This window comes from Trachypithecus francoisi, unplaced genomic scaffold (genome assembly GCF_009764315.1).
Source record: "Trachypithecus francoisi isolate TF-2019V2 unplaced genomic scaffold, Tfra_2.0 Lachesis_group16, whole genome shotgun sequence".
Lineage (NCBI taxonomy): Eukaryota > Metazoa > Chordata > Mammalia > Primates > Cercopithecidae > Trachypithecus > Trachypithecus francoisi.
The window spans coordinates 88,325,923-88,351,258 of NW_022681461.1; the positions used below are offsets into that span (position 1 = coordinate 88,325,923).

Below are 25,336 nucleotides of genomic sequence, written 5' to 3' on the forward strand. Positions count from 1 at the left end.
TAATTTGGACATCATCAAAATTAAAGATATTTGTAATTCAGAGGACACTATTGAGAAAGTGAAAAAGGGCCAGGCATGGTGGCTCATGCCTGTAATCCCAGCACTTTGGGAGGCCAAGGTAGGCTGTTCGCTTGAGCTCAGGAATTTGAGACCAACCTGGGTAACATACTGAGACCTTGTCTCTACCAAAAATACAAAAATTAGCTGAGTCTGGAGTCACATTGCCTGTAGTCCTGGCTACTTAGGAGGCTGAGGTGGGAAGATTGCTTGCGCCCAGGAGGCCAGGGTTGCAGTAAGCCGATATTGCACCACTCTGCACTCCAGCCTGGGCAACAGAGCAAGACCCTGTCTCAAAAAAAAAAAAAAAAAGGAAAGAAAGAAAATAAAGTGGAAAAGACAACCCGAAGACTAAAGGTTTTTACAATCATTTATCTGATAAAGGACTTGAGGACTTGTACTTAAAATATATAAAGACAATTCATTGGAAGGATATACACGAAAAAATAAATTTCAAAAGAATATATAAAGAAAAATAATCCAATTTTTAAAACTGACAAAGGATCTGAATAAACATTCTTCCAAAGAAGATACGCAGATGACCAACAGGCATATGAAAAGATGCATCAGAGAAATGCAAATCACAACCACAATGAGATGGCTAGAATCAGGAGGTAATAACAAATGATAAGGATGTGAAGCAACTGGCACCATCAAACCCTGCTGATGGGAATGGAGCAGCCGCTTTGGCAGTCTGGCAGTTCCTCAAAAAAGTTAAACATAGAGTTACCAGGTAACCCAGCAATTCCACTCATATGTATGAGAATGAAGAGAAATGAAAACATGTCCATATAAAACCTGTACATAAAAGCTCATAGCAGCATTATTCTTTTTTTTTTTTTTTTGAGACGGAGTCTCGCTTTGTCGCCCAGGCTGGAGTGCAGTGGCACCCTCTCGGCTCACTGCAAGCTCCGCCTCCTGGGTTCATGCCATTCTCCTGCCTCAGCCTCCGAGTAGCTGGGACTACAGGCACGCACCACCACGCCCAGCTAATTTTTTGTATTTTTAGTAGAGACGGGGTTTCACCGTGTTAGCCAGGATGGTCTTGATCTCCTGACCTCGTGATCCGCCCGCCTCGGCCTCCCAAAGTGCTGGGATTACAGGCGTGAGCCACCGCGCCCGGCTAGCAGCATTATTCTTAATAGCCAAAGATAATAGCCAGAGTAGAAACAACCCAAGTGTCCACCAACTGACAAAAGGGTAAATAAACTGTGGTATAGCCATAAAATTGAATTATGAGCTAGCAAAAAAAAAAAGTACTGATATATGCTACAACATAATGAAAACACAATGTTATGAAAGTTATATGAAATGTTATATGAGTCAGACTCATATAGTGTATGATTCTATTTATATGCAATATCCAGAATAGGCAAATTTATAGAGATAAAAATTTGAGGCCGGACACAGTGTCTCACACCTATAATCCCAGCACTTTTGGAGGCCAAGGCAAGTGGATCACATGAGGTCAGGAGTTCAAGACCAGCCTGGCCAACATGGTGAAACCCTGTCTCTACTAAAAATACAAAAATTAGCTGGGCAGGGTGGTGCATGCCTGTAATCCCAGCTACTTGGGAGGCTGAGCCAGGAGAATTGCTTGAACCTGAGAGGTGGAGATTGCAGTGAGCCGAGATCTCGCCACTGCACTCCAGCTTAGGCAACAGAGCGAGACTCTGTCTCAAAAAAAAAAAAAACCCAATAAGTCATTGCCTAGGCCTGGGAGAATTGGGGCAGCTGAGGAGTGCTGCTAATGGGTAGCTTTTCTTTTGGGGGTCATAAAAAATGTTCTAATGGTAATTGTGTTAATGGTTGCACAACTCTGTAAATATTACTAAACACCACTGAATTGTATTCTCGACTGGGTGAATTGGATGGTGTGTCAATAAAACTGTTCTTTAAAAAAAAACACGCAACACACCTTTCATTAGGTGAGCCGCTGCCAAAGGAATGATGTCATCACACATCACCTAGCCTCTGGAAAACTCCACTATATACTTGTGAGAATGACAATGGAAAGGACAAATAACATTTGAGTATCATTATGGAAATAGTTTTGCCTTTGTGGACCTCCTGAAAGGGCTCATGAATCCCCCAGGGGTTCCCGAACCACACTTTGGAAACTGCCTTCATATACTTCTCATTACTCTGATTGGTTATTATTGTTTTTAATTGTCAGTGCAATGAAATGCCCACATAACATTTCTCCCTACTATGGATTCAACACTAGGTAAGGTCAAGTTTCAGGAAAACTGTGTCCTGGGGAAGCAACTAAGGAGGAGGAGGGATGACAAAACTACTAAGCCTAATTATTTTTAACAAACAGGTTAGGACTTAGTCCTCCAAATGAAAGTGCTTCTCAAAGTGATTACTCTGGGGAAGGCTGTATGCTGTAATTGGACTTAACAGTTTCACATGGTTGGGGAGGTCTCAGAATCATGGTGGGAGGCAAAAGGTACTTCTTACATGGCAGCAGCAAGAGAAAATGAGAAAGAAGCAAAAGCAGAAACCCCTGATAAGCCCATCAGATCTCATGAGACTTATTCACTATCACAAGAATAGCATGGGAAAGACCAGACCCCATGATTCAATTACCTCCCTTTGAGTCCCTCCCACAACACGTGGGAATTCTGGGAGATACAATTCAAGTTGAGATTTCAGTGGAGACACAGCCAAACTGTATCACCCTGTCTCCAGGGGGAAAGAAAAAAAAAAAAAAGGCAGCTGGATGCGGTGGCTGACACCTGTAATCCTAACACTTTGGGAGGCCAAGGAGGGTGGATCACCTGAGGTCAGGAGTTCAAGATCAGCCTGGCCAACATGGTGAAACCCCCTCTCTACTAAAAATACAAAAAAAAAAAAAAAAAAAAAAAAATTAGCGGGGCATGGTGGTGAGCACCTGTAATCCCATCTACTTAGGAGGCTGAAGCAGAATTGCTTGAACCCAGGAGGCAGAGGTTGCACCATTGAGACGTGATTGCACCATTGCACTCCAGCCTGGGCAACAAGAATGAAACTCCGTCTCAAAAAAAAAAAAAAAAAAGCACCAGGAGTGACCAATACTTTAAAAGAATAATAATATTTAACCAGAAGCTAAACATTGTGATTAGTCTGTTGAAAAACAATCCTGTTTCTTTAGAGGACGCCACATACAATCTCAGAAACTCTCCCCAGGCCGTGAGTACGCCCAGAAGAATTAATACAACAATGTCCCTTTGGTTCTGTTGTTGATAGACAATAGAAGACCTATTCCTTTCTGAATGGAGACTGCTATGTCACCAGTTCAAACTGAATTTGCGCAAACCCAGGTCTCAGATTTGAAACTGGATGCAGAGTGAGGCCCCTGCCCCAAGCTGCAAGGCAATAATTAATGGAAGATCAGCAATATATCTAAGTAAGGTTTTTATCTAGGTTTAAAAAAAAAAAAAAACATCTATCCTCTTACTCCCAAGGCAGCTCCTGGGCCCAGAGACTCTCCAGCCAACTTCAGTCTTGAACCGGTACCCAGCGTGGTGCATGCAGAGACTCTGCTGAGCTTTCAGGCATTCACAGTGGGAATCGACGCTCTGGGAAGCCTGGGCTGCCAGTCAGGCAGCAGCAGCTGCGGGACTGTGGAAAGCACACTGCTCTAGGCATCAGATCTGCTGCCTCCCAGCACTTTGGAAGGCTGAGGCGGGCGGATAACCTGAGCTCAAAAGTTTGAGACCAGCCTGGCCAACATGGTGAAACCCCATCTCTACTAAAAATACAAAAATTAGCTGAGTGTGGTAGCAGGTGCCTATAATCCCAGCTACTCGGGAGGCGGAGCCATGAGAATCATTTGAACCTGGGAGGCGGAGGTTGCAGTGAGCTGAGATCGTGCCACTCCACTCCAGCCTGGGAGACAGAGTGAGACCCTGTCTCAAAACAAACAAACAACAACAAAACATAAAACTGGGCAGGGCACAGTGGCTCACACCTGTAATCCCAGCACTTTGGGAGGCTGGGATGGGTGGATTGCCTGAGGTCAGGAGTTTGAGATCAGCCTGGCTAACATGGTGAAACGCCATCTCCACTAAAAATACCAAAAAAAATTAGCCAGGTGTGTTGGTGCATACCTACTCAGGAGGTTGAGACAGGAGAATCACTGCAACCTGGGAAGCGGAGGTCACAGTGAGCCGCGATCATGCCACTGCACTCCAGTCTGGGTGACAGAGCGAGACTCCATCTCAAAAAAAATTAAATTAAATTAAACTGAGGAAACTTTTCTTTTTTTAATTTTAAACTTTGATTTAAACTTTGATTTTGAGATAATGGTAGATTCACGTGCAGCTGTAAGAAAGAACACAGAGAAATCCTATATACTCTTCCCCCAGTTTTTCTGAGACTCTGTCTCAAAAAAAAAAAACTGAAAAAACTTCTATGTCCAAAAGTAGAGGAATGATTAGGTACAGTATAGTACATGCTCCAAAAGAAGTATTACGTTGCTATTAAAATATTTAAGCATAAGGTGGGGTAAAAGTTCGTGCTATAATGTTAACTGAAACAAGCAAGCACAGAACTCAATGTTCACTACATAGTACCAGCAGCCAACAAAACAAGCATATAAAAAGGCTTCAGGAGGAAATATGTAAAAAGAACTGCTATAGAGGGATTATGGATCAGTTTTTTCCCCTTTTTCTTGTTTTCGAAACTTTCTGTAATATTATTTTTACAACTAAAATTTTTTTACATTTAAAAGAACACATGCAGGAATTCTAAGGAGGCAGGTCACAGAGCAGATGGGACCCGAGACCTGGCACCAGCTTGGTTTTGGCCAAGCCAAAAACCACCAGTGACCATCCTATAAGCCATTCCCTTCTGGACAGTGCCAGTGTCCCCCCTCTCAAGTCAGTCAATGCTAGTAAGCAAGGGGCAGACTCCAGAATTGTGGTTTCTTTGCTCTATTTTTTTTTTTTTTTAAGAGACAGGATCTTGCTCTATCACCCAGGTTGGCGTGCAGTGGTCCAGTCGTGGCTTACTGCAGTCTCAAATACATGGGATCAAGCAATACTCAGCCTCCCAGACTACAGGAGTATGGCCACCACGCCTGGCTAATTTTTGTATTTTTTGTAGAGATAGGGTCTCCCTATGTTCCCCACACTGGTCTTGAGCTCCTGGCCTCAAGCAATCCTTCCAGCTCAGCCTCCCAAAGCTCTGGGATTATAGGTGTGAGCCACCGCACCCAGCCCCTGGTTTCCAGACCATTTTCTACTTGGAGAAACCTGGCCCAGTGGGGGTGTCCCTACAGCTTGGAGGGACTCTGGGATTCCAGTGTGGCTGACCCCTACTTCCAGAGACAACTTGCTATTGTTGTTATTATTTATTTATTTATTTATTTATTTAGAGACAGAGTCTTGCTCTATCACCAGGCTGGAGTGCAGTGGTGTGATCTCGGCTCACTGAAACCTTCACCTCCCAGGTTCAAGCGATTCTCCTGCCTCAGCCTCTCAAGTAGCTGGGACTACAGATGCGCGCCACCACACCCTGCTAATTTTTTGTATTTTAGTAGAGAAAGGGTTTCACCATGTTGGCCAGGATGGTCTCGATCTCTTGACCTCGTGATCTGCCCAGCTCGGCCTCCCAAAGTGCTGGGATTACAGGTGTGAGACACCACGCCTGGCGTTTTTGTTTTTTTTTAATTTGAAATGGAGTCTTGCTCTGTTGCCCAGGTTGGAGCGCAGTGGCATAATCTCGGCTCACTGCAACCTTCACCTCCCAGGTTCAAGTGATTCTTCTGCCTCAGCCTCCCAAGTAACTGGGAGGCACGCACCACCATGCCCAGCTAATTTTTGTATTTTTAGTAGAGACGAGGTTTTACCATGTTGGCCAGGCTGGTCTCAAACTCCTGACCTCAGGTGAGCCATCCCCCTCGGTCTCCCAAAGTGCTGGGATTACAGGCATGAGTCACTACGCCTGGCCAGAGACAGCTTGTTTTTAAAACAATGGCATCTTTCCCACAGATTCTCACTGGGCTTTGGCGCCTGCTAGCCTCTCCAGTAGTTGGGAACAGAAAAGATGAGCAAGGGCTGGAGCTGGCCCTAAGCCGGAAGTCACCAGGCTGCCTGCTGACCCTTGATCTGCTAAAGTGACAAATGACAGAGTAGCAGAGGACTCACCTCATCCATGCCAGAGGCAGTGAAGAAGATCCCAACCTCCTCAGCGTACCTCTGCAGCTCCCTGTACTGGTCATGGTTGAACTCCAGATGTCGTTTGTGCTCCCCGTACGTCTTCCCCCAGGAATGCTTTGAGGTGTATGGCCTCTCCAAGGCTTTCCGATTAAACTTGAATTCTAGCTCACTCTTCTGGAACTTGGCACAATCAGCCCCACACTCCTACAACACACATTAGGACACCTTTCAGTGACTGTCGCAGATTCTCAAAAAAAGAAAAAAATTCTGGGGCAACCGCTATGACATCACCATCTTTATTTATTTATTTATTTAGAGACAGCGTTTCTCTCTTTCACCCAGGCTGGAGTGCAGAAGGCGTGATCTCCGCTCACTACAACCAATGCCTCCCGAGTTCAAACCATTCTCCTGCCTCAGTCTCCCAAGTAGCTAGGATTACAGGTGCCCACCATGATGCCTGGCTAATTTTTGTTGTTTTTAGTAGAGACAGCGTTTTGCCACGTTGGCCAGGCTGGTCTTGAACTCCTGACCTCAGGTGATCCACCCGCCTTGGCCTCCCAAAGTGCTGGGATTACAGATGTGAGCCACCACACCCAGCCTACATCACCATCTTTAAAAACAACATAGACTGACAGAGACTTTAAGGACCTCCAAGGAAGAGGAACAGAAAAGGCAAGAAAGTCTGAAAGGAAGAAAAGGTTGTTTGGAGATGGGAGACCCCCCCCCATTTTTTTCTCTTAACATGCCAAAAGAAAAAAAATGGGGTTTTTTTCCTTTGTTTTGCATTGTAAATATTAAAAATACTGGATCAAAAAATTAAGGAAGATTTAAAGTTATATAACTCAGCAAAGAATAGTAAAATCAGCACTGGACGAGAATTTAGTAAAGAAAGATTCTGGCTTAATTTTTTTTTTTTTTGACGGAGTTTTCGCTCTTGTTGCCCAGACTGGAGTGCAATGGCGTGATCTCGGCTCACCACAACTTCTGCCTCCCAGGTTCAAGCGATTCTACTGCCTCAGCCTCCCGAGAAGCTGGGGATTACAGGCATGAACCATCATGCCCGGTTAATTTTGTATTTTTAGTAGAGACAGGGTTTCACCACATTAGCCAAACTGGTCTCGAACTCCCGACCTCAGGTGATCCACCCGCCTCAGCCTCCCAAAGTGCTGGGATTACAGGCATGAGCCACCGCGCCCGGCGATTCTGTTTTAACTTTGACCCTAACTCTTAGATAAGTCACTTCCCAGCTCTGGACTCAGTTTCTACATCTATATAAAAGCAGTTTGGGCTACCTCCAGGACGAAACTGTTCTAATGAGGCCCTCTTAGGGACAAGAAAATCCAGGGACAGTGCCCTGTGCCTCTTTCTCTGATTTCAACAATAGCAACTCTGCTTTTAGCTGCTTTGCACTGGCACTTTTCTCCATGACATTTTCTTTGAACAGGTTATATGTCGAAAAGCAGAAAAACAAAACAAAAATGCCCCAGCCCCTAGGTGACTTCTACTGAGCAGAGACAATAATGTAAAAGCTGGATTGTTTGACTATAAAAGCTATTAAAAAAAAACAAAAAAACAAAAAAACAAAAACACATGGCCGGCCGCAGTGGCTCCAGCCTGTAATCCCAGCACTTTGGGAGGCCGAGACGGGTGGATCACGAGGTCTGGAGATCGAGACCATCCTGGCTAACACAGCGAAACACCGTCTCTACTAAAAAGATACAAAAAACTAGCCGGGCGAGGTGACGGGTGCCTGTAGTCCCAGCTACTCGGGAGGCTGAGGCAGGAGAATGGCGTAAACCCAGGAGGCGGAGCTTGCAGTGAGCTGAGATCCAGCCACTGCACTCCAGCCTGGGCGACAGAGCAAGACTCCGTCTCAAAAAAAAAAAACACAAAACACTCAAGAGGTCAGGCACAGTGGCCCATGCCTGTAATCCAAACACTTTATGAGAGGCCAAGGTGGGAAGATTGCTTGAACCCAGGAGTTTAAGACCAGCCTGGGCAACGTAGTAAGACCCTGTCTCTACAAAAAATGTAAAAATTAGCCAGGCGTGATGGTATATGCCTGTAGTCCCAGCTACTCAGGAGGCTGAGATGGGAGGATCGCTTGATCCCCAGAAGTTGAAGCAGCAATGAGCTATGATGGTGCCACTGCACTCCAGCCTGAACAACAGAGTGAGACTCTGTCTCAAACAAAAACAACCTACTCAAGAAAAAGAATAATTAAAACCCACTAAAGTCCCATCTCACTGCCATTTCCGTAGACACAGAGGTATTCATGCTATTAAAAACTTCTTGGGTCCAGAAATGTCAGTGCTGAGATCACTATTCTTGCTCTTGGACAAATCAGAAGATGGTAAGGTCAGGACTTCATGCTGGAAAGTTCGAAGAACATTAGAACTGAAAGTGACCTTGGGCAACAGAGCTTTCATTGTCTAGATAAAGATTCCAAGGCCCAGACTAACCTGCCTAAAGTTGCAGTGTCTCTAGCAAAGCTGACCAGATCCCTTTCCTAAAGGCTGCAGCCACCTAGATTCCAGCTCAATGGAATTAGAGACAAGGTCTTGCCATGTGGCCCAGGCTGGTCTCGAACTCCTGAGCTCAAGCAATCTGCCTTCCTCAGCCTCCCAAAGTCATGGGATTACAGGAATCAGCCACTGCACCTGGTCGGTATAGCTTTGTTTCTATGGCTTCAATATCTCCAGATATTTTTCAGTATCTCCAGATATTTTTACAACTTTAGCATTCCAAGAGGAAAAACAGGCTGCTCCTTCAAATTAAGAGTGGGAATTTCCCTCTAGAAAACAATGTTGCATAAGAAAGGCTGGAGCCCTGTGGCTTAGGAGCAAAAACTGAAAAACCCCTTACTGTATTTATTATACTAGCTGTGTGCCCTTGCCTAAGTCACTTATTTTCTCTTAGCCTTTAAAATGAAATCGGCAGCATCATGGCATTGGGTTGTTGTAAAAATTAAATGAGATGGTGCATGTACAGCATTTAGCTTAGTATCTGGTAGAGTAAGCACTCAAATGTTAGCAATGTTACTTTTGTAAAGTATTTTTATGATTCAGTGGTTAGGTTTCCATAAAATCAGTCCCGAAGGAACAGTAAGGGCCGAGGGTGGTGGCTCACACCTGTAATCCCAGCACTTTGGGAGGCCAAGGCGGGCAGATCGCTTGAGCTCAGGAGTTCAAGACCAGCCTGGGCAACAGGGCCAAACCCCATCTCTACAACAAAATTAGGCCGGCATGGTGGTTCACGCCTGTGGGTCCCAGCTACTCGGGAGGCTGAGGTGGGAGAATCACTTAAACCTGGGAGGCAGAGGTTGCAGTGAGCCGGGATCATGCTACTGCACTCCAGTCTGGGTGATACAGAGAGACCCTGTCTCAAAAAAGAAAGAAAGAAAGAACAATAAGAGAAAACCTGAGTGACAGAGCAAGACCCTATCTCTAAGACAGACAAATAAACATTTAAAGAACCTGTCATAAATGATACAAAATCAGTTGAGCAGCATTGATGAAGGGAAAGGAAAGACGGGGTGAGCTACCTCTAAACCAAAGAATCATAGTGCAGGCCAGGCCTTATGCTAGGGGCTGGGGTCGTAATGAAGAATATGGCAGTCCCAAGAGAAGAGGGAGCACGGAAAGCTATAAACATCGTATCACTAATAGCTCGCATTTACCGACTCCTATGTGCCAAGTGCTGGGCTCAGAGCTCTCAGAATCTCATTTGATCCCCATAACAACTCCATGCGGAAAGAACTGTTATTATCAAGCCCCGCTTTCAAATGGGGAAACGGTTCACGGAGGCTAAATAACCAGCCCACGTTCACACAGCTAGTAGTGGTGGAGTCGAGATTTGAACTCATAGCCCCGGCTTTTAACCACTTCATATTCCACATACAGGGAATGGCGGGTGAGAAGAGACCACAGCAACTTCCAGTAACTGTCATTCCTGAAAGTAACTCTGTGCCGCTGAAGAATGTCAGAGAAGAATTACGACGGGCTGGAAGGGGCCCAGTAATTAAAATCTTGAAGGCTAAGTTAAATGGTTTCCACTCTACCAGCGGGCAGGAGGGAGCCTCAGAAGGTGCCAGGCAGGGGTAATGGTCTGATCAAGTCTGAGTTTTAGAAAGATTATTCTGGCACCAGAACGGGGAGGAAAAAGGTGGGGTTAGGAGGCAGCTGCTGTAATGCAGAAAGGTCAGGAGGGTGGCGGACGGGGTGAGGAAGAGGGATCCGAAGGATTCCGAAAACGGAACTGGCAGGCGGGAGGAGGCCGGACCAGGGTACCCAGCTGGGGAAGCCGTGTGGCCCTGTCTCCCCGCGGCCCCGCCCCGCCCCGCCCGGCGCCCGGATCCCGGGTCCCGGGAGCTCCCGCCTCACCTTGGCCGTGCGGATCATGCGCTTGGCCACGTCCAGGTCGCCCTGGTGGTTCTGGCCGATCTCGGCAATAATGAAGCACGGGTGTTGCCCGCCCACCCAGCGCCCCGGACACAGCTCCAGCTCCAGCGGCATTGCGGCGGCTCGGGGTCCGGCGCCTCACTGTCAGTCTGGGTTGGGCCGCCGCCGCCGCCGCCGCCGCCTCTACTTTGTTCTGTGAGCAGCGCTACAAGACCCACACGCCTGCCCGCCACGTCAGCCCGCGGCCGCCGCGCAGCCAATCCCCTAGGCCCCGCCTCGCTCCCGCTAGCCAATCAGGGCGGGGGGCGGGGCCTCTCGCGGAAAGGGCGGTGGAGCTGGGCGAGGAAGCTCCGCGCCCCTCTCCTGTGCTAGGCTTGAGGCTGGTTGCCCCAGAGCGTGGTCTCGGGCCGTCGCGGGTTCCGTGTGTACACCCAGGAGCAAGCATTCCCTGCAGGAGGCGGACGGCTGCCTGCGCAGGGCATAGTCTATGTCCAGCTCTCAGGGGAATGAGGAGACCGCGTCCTATGGTGTAATGGAAAAACCAGGGTTGCTAGAGTTAGAATCACGGCGCTGGATCGAGTCCAGCTTATGCCACTCACCAGCTCCTGCTCATATTTACGTTACTCAGTCTTCCTGAGCGTTTTCTTTCTTTCTGAAGCAAAAAAAATGAAATAGAACTGTGAGATGATGTATAGAAACCCCTGATCACAATCCTTGGCTTGTAGTAAGTTTTCAAGAAGTGGCGGAGGTCCCTATTATATGAGAGGCAACAGGTTCGAGAAGTTGCACTGGCTTGTCCAAAGCCATCCAGAAAGCCAGAGCAGAGCTGGGACTAGGACCCGGGCCTCCCAGCCCTGGGCTCTTAAAATTCACTCACCTGGCGGGGCGCAGTGGCTCACGCCTATAATCCCAGGACTTTCAGAGGCCAAGGCAGGCAGATCACCTGAGGTCGGGAGTTCGAGACCAGCCTGACCAATATGGAGAACTCCCGTCTCTGCTAAAACTACAAAAAAAATTAGCTGGGCATAGTGGTGCATGCTTGTAATCCCAGCTACTGAAGAGACTGAGGCAGGAGAATCGCTTGAATCCGGGAGATGGAGGTTTCAGTGAGCCCAGATCACACCACTGCACTCCAGCCTGGTGACACTGCAAGACTCTGTCTCAAAAATAAATAAATAAATAAATAAATAAAATAAAACAAAGAAGATAACAGTTATTTCCCAAAATAAACCTCCTTCTTGCCTGGAGACTAGACTGCCTTTGTAGGACTAACAAATTAGCCACAAGATTAGAAATGTAGGAGTCATGCAGCTGGAGGCTACAAGATTCCGACCCTCCCCAAATTGCTCCTGGGGATAACGTCACTATTATAAACCCTAAGATAAGTGCTTGAGATATTTTGCAGACACTGCACTTGATGCATCAGCTGGCACGATCAGACTGATAAACTGGTACATCTGATCTTGTGGCCCCCACCCAGGAACTGACTTGGTGCAAGAAGACAGCTTTGCCTTTCTGTGATTTTATCTCCAACACAACCAATCAGCACTCCTGACATACTGGCCTCTCTTAACCCACCAAATTATCCTTAAACACTCTGATCTCCAAGGTGGGGCATAGTGGCTCACAAATGTAATCCCAGCACTTTGGGAGGCTGAGGTGGGTGGATCACCTGAGGTCAGGAGTTCAAGACCAGCCTGGCCAACATGGTAAAACTCTGTCTCTACTAAAAATACAAAATTAGCCAGGTATGGTGGTGCATGCCTATAATCCCAGCTACTTGGGAGGCTGAGGTAGGAGAATCACTTAAACCTGGGAGGCGAAGGTTGCAGTGAGCTGAGATTATGCCATTGCACTCCAGTCTGGGCAACAAGAGCAAAAACTCCATCTCAAAACAAACGAACAAAAAAACCCCAAAACCTCTGATCCCCGAGTGCTAGGGGAAATTGATTTGAGTGATAATAAAACTTGTCTCCTGCACAGCTGGCTCTGCATGAGTTACTCTCTCTATTGCAATTCCCCTATCTTGATAAATCAGCTCTGTGTAGGTAGTGGGCATGGCGAACCAGTTGAGCAGTTAAAAATTTGGGGGCTCATTCAAGGTTGCCCTTGTGCTACCTGCCCCTGATTCTGTACACCCCCTCTGGTGATGGATCCAGAGGCCAGCCCAAACAGTCGCCTAGTTTTGGACTGGGGGCTGACTCTGGCTTCGTCTCTATTGGCAGGGCACTACTAGCCCAATGTGTATGGAGTACACTTTGCAATAGAGAAATTGTCCTGGGGAGATGTCCCATAACTAGAGCTCCATGGCGAGGTATCTGTCTGTAGCTCCACCATGGGGTGCCTGTAACTGTAACCTTATCACAGTGTCTGTTTGTAGCCCCGTCGTGGAGTGTCTGCAGCTATAGCCATGGGTGTCTGATTTGGTGAGTATTCTAGGCGCTGCCAACACCCCTTTCCTTCTCCCAATTGGTTCAGCTTCTTCAGGGGTCTTGGTTGGCTCTCCCTAATTAGGAGGAAGAGTCTTGGTTCTGGACTTCTCTTCAATCAGTAGGATTTCGGGGAGATTTCTCAGACAGAGAATAGGAGGATAGTTTGGAAGGAATACTCTTGGAATTCTTGGTTAGGGATCTTGGTTTGGAAGGCCTTCTGTCTGTCTTGTCTTTGTGTGTGTGTTTGTATATGTGGAGGGGATCTCTGAAGGAATTTCTGATGCAAGTCCAGCAGGCCTAACTCAGAGACCCCTCTGCATACGGTCACAGTCAGTGAGCTCTGAAAAGAAAGCTTAACAGGCCTGACTCTTAAGGGGTAACTGTCTGCTCTTTGCCTTGCCCTGAGACTACTCATTGATGCCATCCCTCCTCACCTTGAATGGATCAAAGATGATAGAGACCAAAGAGAGACAGTTTGAGCCTTGCTAGGTTGATACCGGATGCCAAATGAGGTGTAGTATCTGTTTTGTTATGTGTATTTTGCTTCAGCTGAGATGGAAAATGTTAATTCGGTTCCCCATGCAGCCCGTTGGGCAGCATCTTAAAAAGTTGTGAAGCTTTGCCTATGGTTCCATAAAACAGAAAAGGATGATTTTTATTTATTTATTTATTTTGTAGTGAGGCTTGGCCCCCACAGCTATAGCATCGTAAGCAGAGTGATCAAAGGCTGCTCCATTCTTCTGGAAGCTACAGAGAAAGAGAACCTGGAAACTTGGTATGCCAGAAAAAAGGGTAAGAACTTCTTACTAGCCAAGTTTTTCTGGCCTCTCTGTGTGGTGTGTGTGTGTGTGTGTGTGTGTGTGTACGGTAAACATCACTGTTTGTCTCCTCTGCAAAGGTCTGATTAATAGAAAAAAAGACTTACGAGACTAGTTTTAGGCTATAGAAAATCTGGTATACTTAGTGCTATGAGTTTGTTTTTCTGTGTTGTTGTATAATGGAGGGGCATCACAGGATGGAACGTGGACTTAGGAGCCGTATAAGCCAACTGTCCAAGCCAGTTCAGCAGGCTGGTCACTTACAAACTTTTCTGTGAGTCCCTGAAACCAATACCAGATGCAGCTGATCTCTTATGTTGTTTTAAGTCCTTGAACTTAACCTTGTGACCATATGAGGATTCTTTATCTCGGATTCTGCCATCCGGAGGACAGGAATTTTTGGATTCATGTCATAGTTAGCCCTAAAAATTATCTTGAGCAGTTAAAAGACTTTGCAAGCTCAAAATCTTCCTTCTGGGAAGAGCAATAGAAAACACTTAATGCGGTAGCTCAGTCCTAAGGCTTTGGCATTTGACAATGGTGGCCTAGGTTCAATTCTTGGCTTAGGGGGCGTAGGGAGTGAGCCCTTTCTGGTTTGTTATTTGTGTAACTTCTTGTCATTTATTGATTCTTTTCCCCCATGGACTGATTCTGATTTCCTGTCTTTATTTTTACTTTTGCTGAACTACCTTTGGGGAGACTCCAATTATTGTAAAACAAAAACAAAAACTGCTTATCATCTCTTTAAGACATTGTATGCATCCATGGCTATGACCTTAGTTAAAATGTATTAATTTCACATGGGAGGTTACCTGTGGTAGAATTCAAAAGCCAGAAATATTGGCTGTCCTGGCTACAGTCTGCTAATAAAAGATTTTAGGCTGGGCACGGTGGCTCACGCCTGTAATCCCAGCACATTGAGAGGCCAAGACGAGTGGATCACCTGAGGCTGGGAGTTCGAGACCAGCCTGACCAACATGGAGACACCCCATCTCTAATAAAAATACAAAATTAGGCCGGGCGCGGTGACTCAAGCCTGTAATCCCAGCACTTTGGGAGGCCGAGACAGGCGGATCATGAGGTCAGGAGATGGAGACCATCCTGGCTAACACGGTGAAACCCCGTCTCTACTAAAAAATACAAAAAACTAGCCGGGCGTGGTGGCAGGCACCTGTAGTCCCAGCTACTCGGGAGGCTGAGGCAGGAGAATGGCGTAAACCCGGGAGGCAGAGCTTGCAGTGAGCTGAGATCCGGCCACTGCACTGCAGCCTGGACGACAGAGCAAGACTCCATCTCAAAAAAAAAACAAAAAAAAAAACAAAATTAGCCAGTTGTGGTGGCATGTGCCTGTAATCCCAGCTACTTGGGAAGCTGAGGCAGGAGAATCACTTCAACCCGGGAGATGGAGTTTGCAGTGAGCCCAGATCGTGCCACTGCACTCCAGCCTGTGCGACAAGAGCAAAACTCTGTCTCAAACAAATAAAAGAAAAATTAAATAGTTTTTTAAGAAAAAAAAGAGTTATATGGTTAAAATCAGCTTAATAAAAAGTGAATATCCAAACTGTACATATATTTTAAAAGCCTTTATGTTTGTTTTCTTTTCTCTTCTTATTTTTCTGAAGGAAAAGTAAAGGTTTTTTTTTTTTTCTTCTCAGTCAACTGAATTGTTTTTCTCCATTTTGTCTTCTGGCCATTCTTGATGTCCACATGAGAGAACCTAAGATAATTACTAACAGTCTGGGACTCCTGGGGAAAAACAGAGAAGGTGTCACAGACCCCATTCTAGGAAAAACCTCTGTTTTCCTCATGTAACCCCAGGAATTGAAGGAGGATAGAGTCCTCTCAAAATCTAAGGCTCTGTTCTGTTTTACATTACTTTACCTGACACTTTTGACTTTGGGGTGGGGAGGGGGTGTCCAAAATTACTTTGCGTTGTGAGAGAGCTTTTAGCCTTGGTGTGTAATAACCAGGTAGGAAATGTATTCTAAGGGACGGCTAATGGCAGTTACAAGGGATACTTGGCTCTTTGCACGCTTGTATCAAAGAAGCATGCTCTTGACCACCTAGAGGCATGGAAACATCTCCACCCCCCACCCCCACCCCTGCTAGATATGAGACTTCCATAGGGGATGGGCTGATCACAAAAAGAGCTGATTAGCTTTGGGTTGCCTTGCAATGAAATCCACAGTAGAAGCATTGCACTGTCTTCTCCAGTAGCATTTCCCTTCTTTTTGGGGATCCAGGATCCAGTATAAAAATGGGACCCTTAATTTTGGGGATCTGTTTTTACCTTCCAGCTGTGGCTGCTTGTTAGATTGGCTCACTCCTCTTAACCCACATCATGGGTTAAATAAATCATTGCCAGGAGGCCTTCACTCCCCTAGAAGGGCATCATTTGTTAAGTGGTTTTTCTATGGTTTGGAGTAAAAGGGGCAATGATTAGAAATGTATCCCCCATGATAGTTTCTATAGCAGATTCTACCATAAAGTCTATGGTTCCACAACAGACTTTATCTTATGAAAGTTATGCTAAATAATGGAATTGCTCTAGATTACTTACTGGCTAAACAGAAGTGTCTGTACAGGGGCTGGCACTTGTGGCCTAAGGATAAATACCTCACATCGGGCATTATAGAGATTCAGTTGTAGGGGATTAGTGAAAAGACTGCTTAGTTAAGCGAGTAGACTCTTCATCTAGCTCATTCTTTGATCTATTTAATTTTAGGTGGTTTGGTTTGTGGGGGCCCTGGATAAGGAGAACAGTCCAAACATTTGGTGTTATCCTTACAATAGTCATAATAGTAGTCTCCTTGGTGTGCTGTATTCTCTCAAAGGTTTTACGTGTTTGCACACAGCCATCTTTAGAATGTCAAATGGGCTCTCTTCAGTTGGAATGACAAGAGATGAAAGAAATGTGCAACCATGCCGGGTGTTGTGGCTCACTCCTGTAATCCCAGCACTTTGAGAGGCCAAGGCAGGTGGATCACGAGGCCAGGAGTTCGAGATCAGCCTGGCCAACATAGTGAAACCCTGTCTCTACTAAAAAATACAAAAATTAACTGGGTGTGGCAATGCCTGCCTGTAAACCCAGCTACTCAGGAGGCTGAGACACGAGAATCACTTAAACCCAGGAAGTGGAGGTTGCAGTGAGCCAAGATCACACCACTGCACTCCAGCCTGGGTGACAGAGTAGACTCTGTCTCAAAAAAAGAAATGTGCAACCATGAGGACACCATAACCTATGAATGACACGCTGAGACCAGAAACCCAAAATAATGGGAACTGAGAGTGGCATTAAGGCCCTAAGTTTTGGTCACGGTCTCACCTAAGTGAGAACTCTCACCTAAGTGAGAATGTGACCAAAAAGGGGGAATTTTTTAAAACAAAATTAGGCGAGGCCATTGTTTTGGAATGAGCTCTAGGCCCCAAACCAAACCAAAATGGAGTCGCTTGTGCTAAATGTGACATAGTGATACTAAGACTTTAAGGAACACATAGGTCCTAGAACAAACCAGGTTTTATTTTTCTTCTGTAAAAAGGACATTCCAGCATAAGGAGGTACTCTACTCAGTCCTTGTTCCCACCTTGCAAAACTCACTCTTCTATTGTTTCCCAGTGGGTTTCGTGACCAAATAAGTATATTTATGCTGGGATAGTGACATCAGTGACTAACGTTTTGGTCAATCTCTCAAAATTGAGAAAGTGACCAAAAGGGGGGAATTGTTAAATCAAATTTAGCCTAAAGCTGCCTCCTTATATATTTTAAGTTCGGCCTAAAGGTGTTCTGTACATCATGAACTGTAACAAGTGGAGACGTAAACAGACTGTAGCCCATATCTGTGCCAATCACTGAGTTTTGGTCAATCAAATGTAGCCAACTGTTCCAACTGTGTTAAAATAAGGCAAACACTGAGATGTAAGCAATCCAGTTGCTTCTAAACCTCATTTGTGTTTTCTGTACTTCACTTTCCTTTTCTTGTCCATAAATCTTCTTCCACCACAAAGCAGGGCTGGAGTATCTATGCCTAAAGGCTGCCCAATTCATGACTTGCTCATTGCTCAATTAAACGCCTTTAAATTTAATTCAGCTGAAGTTTTTCTTTTATCACCATGGCAGAGATGTTTGAACCAGAGTGACTCCATCTTGAATGGGGGCTAGATAAAATAAGACTGAAACCTTCTGAGCTGCATTCCCATGAGATTAAAGCATTCCCATGAGATTAAAGACAGGAGATCAACACAGGGTACATGTCACAAAGACCTTGCTGATAAACAGGTTGCGATAAAGAAGTCCGCCAAAACCCACCAAAACCAAGATGGCAATGAGAGTGACCTCTGGTCATCCTCACTGTTCATTATACACTAATTATAATGTATTGGCATGCTAAAAGACACTCCCATCAGTGCCATGACAGTTTATAAATGTCATAGCAACGTAGAAAGTTACCCCATATGGTCTAAAAGGGGGACGAACTCTCAGTTCCAGGAATTGTCCACCCCTTTCCTGGAAAACTCATGAATAACCCACCCCTTCTTCAGCATATAATTAGGAAATGACCATAAAAGCTGACAGCCAGCAGCCCTGGGGGTGCTCTACATATGGAATAGTCATTCTTTTTTTTTTTTTTTTTTGAGACAGAGTCTCACTCTGTTGCCTAGGCTGGAGTGTAGTGGTGCAATCTTGGCTCACCGCAACCTCCACCTTCCAGGTTCAAGTGATTCTCCTGCCTCAGCCTCCCGAGTAGCTGGGATTACAGGCATGTGATACCACACCCAGCTAATTTTTGTATTTTTAGTAGAGATGGGGTTTCTCCATGTTGGTCAGGCTGGTCTCAAACTCCTGACCTCAGGTGACCTACCTGCCTTGGCCTCCCAAAGTGCTGGGATTACAGGCATGAGACACCGTTCCCGGCCAGAATAGCCATTCTTTTATTCCTTTACTCTTTTTTCTTTTTTTTTTCTCCTGAGACAGAGTCTTGCTCTGTCACCCAGGCTGGGGTGCAGTGGCATGATCTCGGCTCACTGCAACCTCCACCTCCCAGGTTCAAGCAATTCTCCTGTCTCAGCCTCCTGAGTAGTTGGAATTACAGGCGCCCGCCATCACACCCAGCTAATTTTTGAATTTTTAGTAGAGACGGGGTTTCACCATGTGGCCAGACTGGTCTCTATCTCATGACCTTGTGATCCACCTGCCTCGGCTTCCCAAAATGCTGAGATTACAGGCATGAGCCACCATACCCAGCCTATTCCTTTACTCAAGTTGAACAATTTTCAAAAGCCAAAGAAGCAGTTTATAACCTTGAAGCATTTAGCAAACCTAATATCTGACCTGCCTAAATTAGACCAAATGTCTTTATTTTACCAATAATCTTTAAAATTGTTTTTATTTCCCAAAGGTTACTAAAGTCATGTGAACTAAAAGGCATTACAGTTTTTTTCTTTCAAAATATTTAAGTGCTTATTTTTCTTCAAGCCGATTAATCAGAGCTCTTTTATATAAACATCACACACAACACATATATAACTACACAGTATATATATATAACTACACAAAGTATATATAACTACACAGACAGATAGATGGAAGAAGAACCAGTAGTTGTAGGATTTTTACATTTCTTAATTGGATTACTGGCTTTAGAGTGGAGCCCTTCGAAGAACAGGGTGAGGAAAGCATGCAGTTTCTAGGGCCTAATAAGCAGGCACACCTGGAAGGTAAAATGGATTCCCCCAATATTAAGGGTTTCATTTTTAGATCAGATCTCAGATCCTAAAAGGAGAAATGCTATGGAACAAGACAGTGCAATGATTTTACCATGCATTTCATTGCAAAGCAATCCAAAGCTAACCAGTCCATTCTGTGACTAGCCCATCACCCACGGGAGTCTTATCTCTCAACTGGGGGTGGGGGTGACATTTCCATACTTTCTTTTTTTTTTTTTTTTTTTTTGAGAAGGAGTCTCACTCTGTCACCCAGGCTGGAGTGCAGTGGCATGATCTCAGCTCACTGCAACCTCTACCTTCTGGGTTCAAGCGATTCTTCTGCCTCAGCCTCCTGAGTAGCTGGGACTTCAGGCATGCCACACCACACCTGGCTAATTTTTGTATTTTTAGTAGAGACGAGGTTTCACCATATTGGCCAGGCTGGTCTCAAACTCTTGACCTCGTGATCCGCCTGCCTTGGCCTCCCAAAGTGCTGGGATTACAGGCATAAGCCACCATGCCTGGCTCATTTCCATACTTTCTAGGTGGCCAAGAGCATGCTTCTCTGATCCAAACATGCAAAGAGCTGAGGATTCCCCCATAACTGCCATTAGCTATCCCCAAAACTATAATTCTTACCTAGCTATTACACGTTAAATTTCTCTCATAATGTGAAGTAACTTCTGATTCCCCTAAAAGTCAAAAATATCAGATAATGCAATGCAGAAAAGAACAGAGCCTTAGATTTTGAGAGGGATCTAACTGCTTCCAATTCCTGGGGTTTCACAAGAAAAACAGAGGTTTTTCCCAAAATGGGCTCTGTGGTGCCTCTTGTTTTACCCAAGGAGTCCCAGGCTGTTAGAGCTTGAATATCTGCTTTTAATTAAGCTGACTTTTAACCATAGTGCTCTTTTTAAAAAGTCCTTTTAAATTTCTTATTACCTAACTTTAGCCAGGCCAAATGGCCAACAATTTTGACTTTTAAACTTTGCCAAAAGGAACCTCATAAGTGAACCACCAAGCCTCAACTAAGGTTATGAAATAACCACAAGTGTATGAGGTATTTTCATTTTTGGGGTTTGTTTGTTTGTTTGTTTGTTTTGAGATGGAGTTTCGCTCTTGTTGTCCAGTCTGAAGTGCAGTAACACAATCTCAGCTCACTGCAATCTTCACCTCCTGGGTTCAAGTGATTATCCTGCTTCAGCCTCCCGAGTAGCTGGGATTATAGGTGCCCACCACCACACCCGACTAATTTTTGTATTTTTAATAGAAACAGGATTTTGCTATGTTGGCCAGGCTGGTCTCAAACTTCTGACCTCAGGTGATCCGCCTACCTCGGCCTCCCAAAGTGCTGGGATTACAGGCATGAGCCAAGGTGTTTTCTTTTCTTTTTTTTTTTCTTTTTTTTTTTTTTTCTGAGATGGAGTCTTGCTCCTGTCGTGCAGGCTGCAGTGCAGTGGTGCGATCTCAGCTCACTGCAGCCTCCACCTCCAGGGTTCAAGCGATTCTCCTTCCTCAGCCTCCCGAGTAGCTGGGAATGCAGACGTGTGCCACCACTCCTGGCTAATTTTTGTATTTTTGTAGAGACAGGGTTTCACCATGTTGGCCAGGTTGGTCTCAAACTCCTGACATCAGGTGATCCATCTGCCTCGGCCTCCCAAAGTGCTAGGATTACAGGTGTGAGCCACCACGCCCTGGCTCACCAAGGTATTTTCAAAGAGGTAATAAGCAATTTTTATAAAACTTAGAATCTTCAAAGGTAGCTCAGAAAAAGGAAAATTTAAGAAAGGAAGTTAGAAGTTGTTTATGATGGGGAAGAGACTCAACAAATGGTAAAGGTCACATACATATCAACCAGAAAGTATTCATTCCCTACACCGGGATTGAACTTGGGCCACCATTATAGAATGATGAAGCCTTCACTGCTGAGCTACAGTTTCCATTGCTCTTCCCAGATGGAGTCTGGAGCAGTCAATTTTGAGCTTCCAAAGACTTTTAACTGCTCAAGATAATTTTTAGAGCTGACTATGACATGAAGCCCAAGATTCCTATTCCCTGGAAGACAGAGATCAAGAGAAAGTATCACCACGTGGTTACAAGGTCAAGCTCCCAAGGACGTAAAACAAGATGGAGACCTCATTCAGTCTGTTTTGTTTTGTTTTGTTTCTTTCTGTGACCCGCAGCAAGGTTTGGAACTGACCAGTTTGTCATGCTGGCTTGAACAGTAGGATTATGAAGTCCTAGGCCCACATTCTATCCTAAGGTACCCCTCTCCATTATAGAACAACACAGAAAGACTAGTCTCACATCTTACAAACCTTTTTCCTATAATCCAAACTTTACAGAGGAGAGGAATGGCCATTTTTACCATTAATTCAACTGGTTTGCATAGAGAGAGAGAGGCCAAAAGTCTGACTGATGGGAAATCCTTACCCCTTTGCCAGCATGTCAGATTTCTGGGTTCTCTTTCCTTAAGCCCTAGCAAACCTGCTCACCACACAATAGCTCTGGAAGTCAAGCTGCAACACAAAAGAAAATCTTTTTTTTTTTTTTCTTCTGTTTCATGGAACCACAATCAAAACCTTTTCAATTTTGTAAGATGCTGTCCAAAGGGTTTCATAGGGTAACTAAATTAACATTTTCCATTCTGACCAGAGCAAAATATGTTTGGCAAAACATAGACATTAGCCACTTTGCTTAGCACCCAATATTGAACTGGCAAGGCTCAAACATGCCCACGGTTGGCCTGTGTCATCTTTAATCCAACCTCCAACCAGGGGTTTCAATATGTGGTCTCTGGGCAAGATGGTCACCCTGAATAACAGAAAAGATAGGAAAGAAAAAGGAGAGAAAGAAAGAAAAGCATTGCCTGTGGCAGGGTGGGGAAGGTGAGGGGCTCAGGGAGGCCAGAGAAAGGCGCACTATATTAGTCTATTTACATGCTGCTGATGAAGACATACCTGAGACTGGGTAATGAATGTATAAAGAAAAAGAGATTTAATGGTGATATGGTTTGGCTGTGTCCCCACCCAAATCTTATCTTGAATTGTAGCTCCCATAATTCCCACATGTTGTGGGAGGGACCTGATGGGAGATAATTGAATCATGGGGGCAGTTTCCCTCATACTGTTCTTATAGTAGTGAATAAATCTCATGAGATCTGATAGTTTTATAGGGGGTTTCCCCTTTCACTTGGCTCTCATTCTCTCAGAAAATGGGGTTTTCTTTTCTATCACATTGTCAGGCTCCAAATTTTCTGAACTTTTATATTCGATTTCCCTTTTAAAATTGAATGCTTTTGACAGCACCCAAGTCACCTCTTGAATGCTTTGCTGCTTAGAAATTTCTTCTGCCAGATACCCTAAATCATCTCCCTCAAGTTCAAAGTTCCACATATCTTGAGGGTAGGGGCAAAATGCCACCAGTCTCTCTGCTAAAACATAGCAAGAGTCACGTTTACTCCAGTTCCCAATAAGTTCCTCATCTCCCTCTAAGACCACCTCAGCCTGGATTTTATTGTTTCAGTCTGGATTTTATTGTCCAAATCATTATCAGCATTTTGGTCAAAGCCATTCAACAAGTGTCTAAGAAGTTCCAAACTTTCCCACATTTTCCTGTCTTCTTCTGAGCTCTCCAAACTGTTCCAACTTCTGCCTGTTACCCAGTTTCAAAGTCACTTCCACATTTTTGGGTATCTTTACAGCACTGGTCCACTCTACTGGTACTAATTTACTGTATTTGTCCATTTTCATGCTGCTGATAAAGACATAACCAAGACTGGGTAATTTATAAAGAAAAAGAGGTTTAATGGTCTCACAGTTCCACTTGGTGGGGGAGGCCTCACAATCATGGTGGAAGGCAAAAGGCACGTCTTACAAGGCAGCAGACAAGAGAATGAAACCAAGCAAAAGGGATTTCCCCTTATAAAACCATCAAATCTCGTAAGACTTACTCACTACCATGAGAACAGTATGGGGAAAACCGCCACCATGATTCAATTCTCTCCTACCAGGTCCCTCCCACAACACATGGGAATTATGGGAGCTACAATTCAAGATGAGATTTAGTTGGGGACACAGCCAAACCGTATCACCCACCCATTGCAGTGATGCTGAATCAAAAGTTCAAGTAGTCGCTTTTTGGTCACAAAGGGACCTTTGCCAGCTGTCCCATCATCTCCCAAATTTCACCTTTGGGGAGAAAAGCTTCCCCATGTTCCAAGGTCCCGTACGTGCCTAATCCTGTCACCCACAGCTGTCAGCAAAGAGTACAAGGCAGGTTTAATTTTTTAAATCAATTAGTTGCCTAGGCTTTTTATTTGCCTTTTGTAAAGTCTTTAAATAAAAATGTGGAAATCTTTTTAAACTCTTCTGTATATCAGTTGGGCACGGTGGCTCATGCGTGTAATCCCAGCACTTTGAGAGGCCCAGGTGGGTGGATCACGAGGTCAGAGTTCAAGATCATCCGGGCCAATATAGCAAAACCCCCTCTCTACTAAGAAAACAAAATTAGCTGAGTGCGGTGGCGCATGCCTGTAATCCCAGATATTCTGGAGGCTGAGGCAGGAGAATTGCTTGAACCCGGGAGGCGGAGGTTGGGGTGAGCCGAGATCATGCCATTGCATTCCAGCCTGGGCAACAAGAGCGAAACTCCGTCTCAGAAAGAAAGAAAGAAAAAAAAACCACAAACAAAAAAACTCTTCTGCTTATCAACAGACATCCCTAGATGAGACTAATTAGGGAGCCCTCATTTTCAAATGCATTTCAGTACAGTTTTATTCATTTGGAATGTTCCACTTTAAGTTACGTTTAGTACGATTTCACCATTTCGGTAAGACTTTGCTGCTTCCAGGGCCCTAACACTTATGTGTATATAAGTCAGAAGGAACTCAGTTCTTCAGAAATTAAGTATCTAATTTTTATCTAAGATACTGGGTTTGCTCTCAGGTTCCCTTGATTAACTTAGCCAATGATTTCTTTCCTATGTAAGCACTCAAGAAAAATTAAACAAAGGGGTGAAAAACAAAAATCCCTGTGATTTCCAAAACCCAAATTTTACAACCCCTGCAATATTACCATTTACTACCAGTTTCTTTCTGACCCAGTCAGATGTAAGAGGCCTTAACATGATCCAAGCCAGTTAATTACCAGATCTAATTCAATCCTGGACCCAGTCCAGTTTCTGTTGTGATTTCCAAACCCAGTTCGGAACAGAAATTTCCTCAAAGAAACTCGGAGAGCTCAAAACACAAATCCATGGAGTTCTGAAATCTGAGCAAGAACTTACCATGATCCCCAGCTGCTCCAAGAGATCAATGGACACAAATGGGTCTTGCAGGTACCTTGCTTGTTCACTCAGCACCCCTGGGGGTCATTAGAAGCTCTACTTCAGATCCTGCTTCTGACCACATCAGATGAAAGCAAAGCTTCAGCTGAATTAAATTTAAAGGAGTTTAATTAAGAAAAGAACAATTCATGAACTGGGGAGACTTTTGAGCCAGGCTAGGCTCAGAAACTCTAGCACAGCCATGTGGTGGAAGAAGGTTTATGGACAGAAAAGAAAAATGATGTACAGAAAACAGAAGTGAGGTTCAGAAACAACTGGATTGGTTACAGCTCAGCATTTGCCTTATTTGAACACAGTTTAAACAGTTGGCTACATTTGATTGGCCAAAAAACAAACAAACAAACAAACAAAAAAAAAAACTCAGTAATTGGCACAGGTGTGGGCCATGGTTTGTTTATACCTCCACTTGTTATAGTTCACGATGTACAGAAAAC

General features: G+C 44.8%; 1 protein-coding gene across 2 annotated transcripts in view; it reads right to left on the reverse strand.

Annotated features, from left to right (window-relative positions):
• The window catches only part of NANS (N-acetylneuraminate synthase), a 40,768-nt gene extending 15,680 nt beyond the window's left edge, over positions 1–25,088 (reverse strand). Inside the window, exons 1-2 of one of the 2 annotated variants that reach the window (XM_033238014.1) lie at positions 24,843–25,088; positions 6,192–6,407 (exon numbers count right to left, since the gene is read on the reverse strand). In XM_033238014.1, the coding sequence (XP_033093905.1) occupies positions 6,192–6,407; positions 24,843–24,845 (219 nt within the window). In that variant the 5' untranslated portion in view covers positions 24,846–25,088. Of the gene's footprint in view, positions 1–6,191; positions 6,408–10,585; positions 11,121–24,842 lie in introns of those variants that run through there. The other variant, XM_033238013.1, reaches the window with a different exon arrangement.
• Between the last annotated feature and the right edge of the window lie 248 nt (positions 25,089–25,336).